The 9,271-nt window shown below is 39.7% G+C and overlaps 1 protein-coding gene across 1 annotated transcript; it reads left to right on the forward strand.

The window, feature by feature from the left end:
- The first annotated feature begins 858 nt into the window (after positions 1 to 858).
- On the forward strand, positions 859 to 2,459 carry LOC149837199 (uncharacterized). Its single transcript, XM_090007273.1, has one exon. The coding sequence runs from the start codon at positions 926 to 928 to the stop codon at positions 2,129 to 2,131; it is 1,206 nt and encodes a 401-aa protein (XP_089863399.1). The 5' UTR covers positions 859 to 925; the 3' UTR covers positions 2,132 to 2,459.
- Positions 2,460 to 9,271: the final 6,812 nt, after the last annotated feature.

The raw sequence follows: 9,271 nt of genomic DNA on the forward strand, positions 1-9,271 counted from the left end.
GTATCGACTGGTTGGGTTTGGTTCAAACTCAGGTGGAATCAGACTTGAACCAGATTTTCATGTATGATATCGGATTTGGGTTTACTATAAGAAAAACTATACCCAGACTCGTACATGAACCAAACCCGGATCACATCCAGTAAAATCATATTTTTTATCATTTTTACATTGAAAATTTGTGGGTCTTAATCAAAATTCAGGTCAGGTCTGAGGTCTGGGACTGGTATAGAATTTCACAAACTATACCCAGGTCTATGTATTAATTGGACTCGTTAGAGGTGCACAACATATGACGTGGCGTCCAACGGGGCTAGGCACAACTTCCGAGCCTCAGCTTCGGTTAGCTGAATAGGCTCGGACAACCGTTGGCTGTGCCCGGCTGCCCGTGTACCGTACCACGGCAGAGAGAAAGAAAAAAAAAAACACCACGAAATTATCACTAACCATTAAACAACAGGGAAGAACCGTAGCCCTTGATTGCGGCTTCTCCGGAAAGCCTAAAAATAACGAGTGAAGGACGGAAGAGGGGTAATTAAACAAGAGCGACAGAGAGGCGAGGTGGAGACGTCGTGTGAAGCTTGGTGCTGAAGTCTTCCTTCTGTTTTTTCTTGCTGCAATAAAAACGATCACGCCATCCCTCTTCCACTCACTCACCATAAAAAAGACAGCCAACCGTAACAGATCGTTCATCGCTCTCTCTCTGTCTCCCTCGTGATCGATTCTTCTTCCAACTCATAAATTTACGCATCAGTAAGAGAGAGAGAGAGAGAGAGAGAGAGAGAGAGAGAGAGAGAGAGAGAGAGAGAGAGAGGTTCTTATATAGCAGATTTAGCAGCAGAGCACAAGGGGAACCCACATTTCATCAAAACCACCAGTCCCAACTCTTCTTTCTCTCCTCTGTTGTAGCTCTAGTTTGCCAAGAGGCATGGGGGCGAGTAGGGTTACTACAATGATCGTGGCGTTTTTTGATGTGCTGATACTTTTGAGGAGCACCAGCATGGCCATCTTAGACCCGCTCGACTTCTTGGCGCTGCAGTCTATCAGGAAAGGTTTGGAAGACATGCCGAGCTCTACCTTCTTCTCGACATGGGACTTCACTTCGGACCCCTGCACCTTCTCCGGCGTGCTGTGCGACACGGAGGCTCAGCCCAACAAGGTGGTGGCCTTGAACCTGGGGGACGCCACGGCCGGCTCCCCGGGGCTGACGGGGAAGCTGGACGCTTCCATCGGTCGCCTTTCTTCGCTGGCGGAGTTCACGGTGGTGCCGGGCCGGATCGTCGGGCCGATCCCGGAGAGCCTCGGAGAATGCAAGCAGTTACAGTTCTTGGGCATCAGCAGGAACTTTTTGTCCGGCCCCATCCCTCAGAGCCTCTCCGGGTTGGAGAGGTTGCAGACTCTTGATCTTAGTTACAATCTGCTGAGCGGGCCGATTCCCCGGGGCATCGGCGCGCTTCCCCTGCTCACCAATCTCATGCTCTGTCACAACAGGCTCAACGGTCACATCCCACCCATCTCTTCTCCCGCCTTGGCTCGCCTCGATCTCAAGCACAACCAGCTCACCGGCCCGCTTCCGCAAATGCCACCGTCCGTCCAATATATCTCCGTCTCGTGGAACGGCCTCTTCGGTAACGTCGACCGGGTACTCAGCAGGCTGCAGAGGCTGAACTACCTGGACCTGAGCATGAACAGGTTCACCGGTAGCGTTCCGAGCTCCCTGCTCAGCTTTCCTCTAACTTCCTTGCAGTTGCAGAGAAACCTTTTCACGGGGCAGCTGGCTCCGTTGGATCAAGTGACGATCCGAACCGTCGATTTGAGCTACAACCTCTTCACGGGCCACATCTCTCCCCTGTTCTCCTCGGTTCAGAACCTCTACCTCAACAACAACCGGTTCACCGGCCAGGTCCCCGCCAGCTTCGTCGATAGCTTGTTGTCTTCCGGCATTCGGGTTTTGTACCTGCAGCACAATTACCTGACCGGGATCGAGCTCAGCCCGACGTCCGCGATCCCGCTCACGACCTCCGTCTGTATTCAGTACAATTGCATGATTCCCCCTGTTCAGACGCCGTGTCCTCTGAAAGCAGGGAATCAGAAAACCCGGCCCACTTCGCAGTGCTTCCAACTGAGGGGCTAATTACCATATTATATGTACTCATAGTTCATCATCGTAGTAATTCTTTCATTGATATCATGCTGTGGGGGTTTTGTGATCCTCATTATTTCCCTTGTTTTATAACTATTTATTTCGTTGATGTAATTTAATGGTGCTTGTGAATTGAAGGAAATAACAAAAGAGCGTATTAGATTTATTGGAGAAAGAGGGATGGAAGGGAAGACTAAGAAGAGAAGGATGGAAGGGGGACTAAGAAGAGGCATGGGAGAGATGCGTAGTAGGCCTTCTCCTTTTGATGTTTTTGTATTTGTTATTGACTGGAAAAATAACAGAAGACCCTGGTCTTCTCATATAAACTTCTCCAGAGTGTGTGTGTGTGTGGCTTGGTGGTGGGTGGTGGTTGAGTTTCTTGTTTTTTAATGAAAAGAAAGAAGGAAAGAAATGGTGCTTTGTGTGAATATATTATGAGCAGCAGATGGAAGAGAGTGGGGGGTTACATTTTTGTTTTTGTTTTAAATGTCGCAAACGTCTGGCTGATAGGCAGGTTACTGCAGTTGGCCTTGGAGTAGGTAGAGCAGAATTTTCGAGGGAATGAGAAGAGGGGCGGGGTGGGGCTGCTTAGTAATATGGCTTGCGGTCTTGTTACTCATGGATCAAGAATCTTTCTGAGAACAGGGTATATGGTTTTAGAGTCTGTCTGAATCTTGTACCACTGGTTTCTTGTAGACAAAGTTAATACAATTGTCTTTGGTAATTAAGTACAATACAGACATGGGAGCATCTCTGAGCGTGTTTGTGTCTGTGCACACATTGATGGCATCGTAGATCCAGTTCCCAAAAATGGTGAGACACTCGAGTCATTTTTCCTTCAATAAATGAGCGCCATTTCCAATTTTCAAGTACCTAGAGTACTAAACTTCTTTTGTCGTTCCTTAATAATGTCTTTGAAACCAGTATAGTTTGCCAGTATCTTTTGCTCAAATTATGAAACGATGATAGAGTTTTGCGCTTCCTTCATTGTGGTGTTACATAATGGATTGCAGGAAGCAATTAGTATAGTCCACCCGCATGTTTAAAGGGCTTAGCCAAGTTGACAAAGTCTATGACAGGATCCAGATTCAGTAGGAGCTCTTTGTTTTGGTGCCATCTCCCAGCTCAACCAGCTAGTTCTGACTTCTGCATCACTACGCTAAGCTTTTAAACTATTAGATACCCATCATCCTTTCAACATAGTAACAAGCTACGAACTGAGAACTGAGAGCATGGATAGCCTGAAATCATCTCAAAGGACTTATGTGCCTGTTCTCTTAAGCCCTTTGGGATGCTTGAACATATGAAACTGCTAGTTGCAACTTGGCTACTCAAATTTAGATCTTTAAGGCTCTATTTAAGAGCCTTGAATCTTAGGTGCGTCACGGTTTCCTTACTGTATTCTTATGCTCTATGCTCTTTGGGAGAAACCATGTTGCCAAAACACTGCATAAGGAATGGTGTTGGCAGTTCCAACATCACATTTTAACACCATTGGAGCATTGATTTTTTTGACACTCAAATTGAGATATTAAAACTTGAAACTTTATTTCGGGATTTCTTCTAGCTTTTGATTTGCAGAGCTTAGATTACAAGAAGAAAAAGAAAAGAGAGAAATAAAGAGAGAAAATGATGAAGGCTTGTGGCGTTGATCGGATGCCTGTGTCTTCTAGAGCTAACTTGAATTTGCTTTTTCTTTGCTCTTTGCCTTCCTACTTTATGGGTACTAGCCACAACATGTTATATGCTTGAAAGTTAGGGTGATACATGATTGATTTATTTCAACCATCAAAGTTACTTTCATTTACCGTAACCAACATAGGTTACCTTTTTTAATCGTAACCTGCAAGAGTGGTTATTGTAACCAGCACAAATTACCCTCTTTTACTGTAACCAATAAGCATAGTAAGAGAGGTTTACAATAACTTACATATCTATCTTATCATGCGTAAATGAGTGTATATTTGATAATTTTGACACACTTGCACATGAATTTAAATGATATATATATATATATATATATATATTGTGCACTTTGCCCCTCTATTTCTTTATGTTTTAAAGTAATACAAATGTAAAGAAATCTTCATTGTTTATTCAGCATTTTTTTGCTAAATAAATTTTATTTATTTGGATCATAGAATTAATACAAGATCCATTTATATTTGAATCCACATTTTGTTTGGGTTTAATAGCATGGATTTGATTTATAAATAGTTTAAAGATCCATACAATGAGTTGAATCTAGATCCATACAAATTTTTTATTTTTATTTTTAACTTTATAGAATTATAAATTTTTGAAGACTTTTTTTCTAAGAGTCTCCAACATCTTATGGGATTAACTGTTTTTGTTTTTTAGTTGTGTTTTCATATTTTTTAGGGCCTCTTCTAATGCCCAACGTTTTGTGTTTTTTTTTTTAATTAGTATTTTTATCAATGACTTTGGTAACTTAGGTTACCAAGTTAGAAGTTAGGATTTAAAACCTTTTTTTTATCCCATGTATTTTGGTAACCAACGACATGTACCTCATTTGGAAGACCCACTTTTTTTTTACTTGTTGGAATCCCTATTATTTAGGATTTCTTATTGATTAACATTGTCACCTTCACTTTGATAACCAGGAAATGCAATGGGCAAAAGTCATGATAAAAGGTCCCCATCTTTGAAGAGATGCAGCATTACCAGTGATTCGTAGGAGTGGTATACTATTAAATTTTGTACGTGACGTAACCCCTATGCCACATAATGGATGTAGACCGCAAAAAAAAGGCACATTTAGAAATAAAAATGGAAAAGATTTCAATCCAAGAGAAATAAATAATTAAATAATCTGATCAAATAATATTATATTAGTATGGTCCGAGAGAAAGTGCCACTCCAAAAGAACCTGGTTTCGTAAACAATATAGAGGAAGAATGAAAGGAGTATCTTATTGTGGAAATCATATTTGTTTCAGTAGATATGCGCTTCAGGCAGTTGAACCTGCTTGGATCACATCTAGACAAATAGAAGCAGGGTGACGCGCAATGGCACAATATGCTCATAGTGGCAGAAAAATATGGGTACGTATATTCCCCGACAAATCCGTTACACTAAGACCCGCAGAAACACGTATGGGTTCGAGGAAGAGATTTCTTGAATATTGGGTATTAGTCGTTAAACTAGATTGAATACATTATGAAATGGGCAGAGTATCAGAAACTGTAGCTAGAGCCGCTGTGAAACTAGCTGCATGCAAAATGCCTATACGAACTAAATTGGTTATTGAGGAATAGGGATATTGGACCAAAGGGATATTTATGAATGATGAAAAATATAATCTATAATTGACGGTTTACTTATTTCTTGATAGAATTTTTTTTCTCCTTCGCCTCTTGCATTGAAAGAACTCAAATAAAAAAAATGATTCAACCTCAAACCCATTTGAATGTAGCGGACAACAACAGAGCTTGAAAACTAATGTGTATTCAAATCATAGGAGCTAATAATTACTGATATGCTCATATCGGTGACATTATTGTTGCTGTAATCAAAGAAGCAGTGCCAAATATGCCCCTGAAAAGATCAGAAGTAATCAAAGCTGTAATTGTACGTACATGTAAAGAACTCAAACGCGACAATGGTATGATAATACGATAATGATGACAATGCAACAATTGTCATTGATAAAGAAGAAAATCCAAAAGGCACTCGAGTTTTTGGTTCGATTGCTCATGAATTAAGACACTTAAATTTCACTAAGATAGTCTTATTAGCTCCCGAAGTATTAGAAATAATGAATGCTAGTAGATGAGACAATGGTATGATATGGTATTTGAAATTGATCAATTAGTAGATTATGTCTCAGGCATATACCTTTAATGAAAAAAGAAAAAAGAAAAAAGGAGACATGTTGATTATATCAAAGCAAAAAAATAATTTGATAGTTCGACATCGCACTACAAGAAAATAAGGAATTAGCGACGGAAGTTTGCGACAAAATTATTTCGTTGCTAACTAGCAACGGAGTAACGAGAGAAACAAATTCGTCGCTAAAATCAGTAATATTTACGAAAATAGCGACGAAATATCTTTCGTCGCACAATCTGTCTCAAGTTAGCGACGACTTAGCGACGGAAAGTTTTGTCGTAATAACCGTGACATTTAGCGATGTATTTGGCGAGGGACAGTCTGTCGTCGCTATCTAGCGACTCCGTTAGCGATGGAATATTTTCATTGCTAACTAGTTATGTAGATTTACAATGGCTTAGCGATGGAATTAGTCCATCGCTAAATCCGTCGCTAAATGTCATGTAAATCCCTAATCAGAGCCCTCTTTCTCTTTCCTGTTTCGTTGTTCCCGCCCGCCGCCCTCTCCCTCTCGCCGTGCTCATGCCCATGTGCACGGCGTGTGCCTTTTGGGATCTCTGTGTTTGCTTTCCCTTTGCCGTAGCGGAATCATGTCCCTACTCGGTGCTGACAGCTCAACTGCAAGGTTCCTTGTGCATCTTTCCAGAGGGCTTGACATGCGGTTTGACAGGCCACACTGTATCGTTATGTGAAACTGCGAATGACTCATTAAATCAGTTATAGTTTGTTTGATGGTTCTTGCTACTCGGATAACTCTAGTAAAGCTAGAGCTAATACGTGCACCAAAGCCCGACTTCTGGAAGGGCGCATTTTTTAGATAACTCGTCAGGGATTGGGGAACAACTATATTGAGAACTTTGAACTTCTACAAAATCAAAATATTGTACATTATCTCATACGCTTTTGAGAGGCAATTTCACTTTGTCGTGATTAATAGACCGCTCTATATTCTGCTCGGCTAATTATGCCAGCTCTTTGAGAAGGTCCTACTTGCCTCATTATATTGCCTTCATGCTCAATATGTCTTGGCATGGAATGAGGCCTAAATGGTATTGGCATATGATTATACATCCTGGATAGGACTGTTTGAGTTCCTATGCTTATCTGGAATTCACCTTATTTTGGAATCGATGCCTTTTTGGTATATCGAGCTAATTGTAGAGTATGATCAAGTGAAACTAAGAAATTTATACCAAAAGTTAGGATATCAAATGAATATGCGAGTTCTTTAAGTATCCTATGATATATGGTAAATTGAGGCCATTCAATGCCATTAAAGCATCAATGTGTGCTCTTTTGACTTGATAATCTCCATGGATGATGATACACCAATTTTTTTTTGTAGCCATTTTTAATCCTACTATTAATGCCTCACAGCTTGTTGAAGGCAAATCTGTTGCACTTGTGAGAGTGAAGGCATGTAAATACTCTTTTGCCTCAGATAGGATGATGCCAACATATCTTTCTTGTGTGGATATCGCTTTGTAATGCAATTTTCAAATAAGTTGTTCTCTAGCAACATCACTCAAGTTTGTGTCATCCACATAAGTGATGATGTTCACAGCTGTATTAGGAACATGTTGCTGACTTGGTTCTGGAATTTGTATTTCTTGATCTTTTGGTAGTATGTGATACAATGCCAGATATACTTTTTCTTATATTTTCTTGATGACGTCAAATGATGCTGCTAACTTTGCAAGTGCATTTGTCTCATATATGCCTTTCAATTGATTGATTACCAACTGCGAATCACCATAAACTTTAAGTTTCTTTATTTTCATGGTACCTCTATGCCGGACAATAAAGCCAAGAAATTTTCCTGAATTAACTTCGAAAGCACATTTTGATGGGTTCATTTGGAGCTTCATCCCACAAAGTTTGCAGAAAATTTTACGTAGATGAGCAATATGATCATCTTTATCTATTGGTGTTCAGAACGTTGTCACCTCTTTATCACCTGGATGCATCTTGATTTGGTTATACCCTGGTAAAACCGATAATCAATGCATTACAATATTTGCATCTAATCTTGGCATATCTTGATAAGACCACGCAAACACATCTTGAAATTCCTTTAGTAATGCAATATATTGTTCCACTTTTGTTTCTGTTAGAGATGCACTTATAAAGGTAATCTTTGGATCTTCTTTTGTTTCAAGGTTTACTTCTTGTAATTCATTAATTGTTGCTTATGTTCTATCTTCGATGCTAAAAGGTGCTAGTTGTTCTTGAATAAACTCTCTGTCCTCCTTTGTATTATCTGCAGAGATGTGATGTACTCCATATTTCTTTTCCAACATGATGATCTGTTGATACCCTATTCCTACTTTACCTTTTTTATTTAAGAATCCATCTTTGGCTAGGATCTCTTTTCTCTAGGTCTAAGATAGGGCTCTACAGGCTCAATTATTCCTCCAGCCTTTAAGCCTTGAGGGTTATCAAGGTCATATCCCATCTTCTCCATGATCTTTCTAGCATTTTGACTATATTTTTTAGTAGGGATTTTGACTTGTTGAGGCTCTTCTTCCTTTTGAGCGCATTATATATCTCTTATTGAAATATTTTTTTTAGAAAGCAAATTGCCTTAGCTTTTTTTCTTCTTGAAAGGATCATTATGGCTGGATACTGAACCATTTCTTGATCCATATCAGTCAATGAACAAACTGCGGTCCTTGCATTTTTAGATAATGATGTTTCTTTTATTAATGAGGAGGCAATTTCATGGAACTTTACATCAGCGAAGTCTACAATTCCATCAAATGGGTTAGGATCAACCTTCTCTGTTTTTACGACTCTATTTTTAAGGAATTTGAAATAGTGATGTAGTGAAGATGCCACCACTCCATTATCATGTATCAATGATCTTCCTAAAAGTGCATTATATGATGTGGTAGCATCAATGACATGAAATTTAACCATTGACGAGAGTTCTCCAATGGTTAATTTAAGTTTAATAGCCCCAAGGGATTTTTGACCATCTTGATTAAACCCTTGTATCATGAGTTTGGATCTCATCAACTGCCTCACAAAAAATCCAAGATTTGATAAGGCTTTTAAAGAGAGGAGGTTTACTCCGAATTCAGAATCAATCATGATTCGAGAAATCCTTTGTGGTTCAAGTGTTTCTGTGAAAAACAAAGTTCGATTGTGGGGTTTCTTAACATTTTGGAAATCTTTTTTTCAGAAAATGATAGGCAAGCAAAACAACTTAATATCTCTCCAACAGGTTCGTCACTATTTTCCTTAATTTCTATCATATAGCACTCTAGTTAACTAAGT

This window comes from Nuphar pumila, chromosome 5 (genome assembly GCF_984573655.1).
Source record: "Nuphar pumila chromosome 5, dmNupPumi1.hap1.1, whole genome shotgun sequence".
In the NCBI taxonomy this organism is placed as follows: domain Eukaryota; kingdom Viridiplantae; phylum Streptophyta; class Magnoliopsida; order Nymphaeales; family Nymphaeaceae; genus Nuphar; species Nuphar pumila.

Excerpts from the sequence above, each read along its gene's own strand:
- LOC149837199 (XM_090007273.1), top strand. The coding sequence starts at position 926 with ATGGGGGCGAGTAGGGTTACTACAATGATCGTGGCGTTTTTTGATGTG.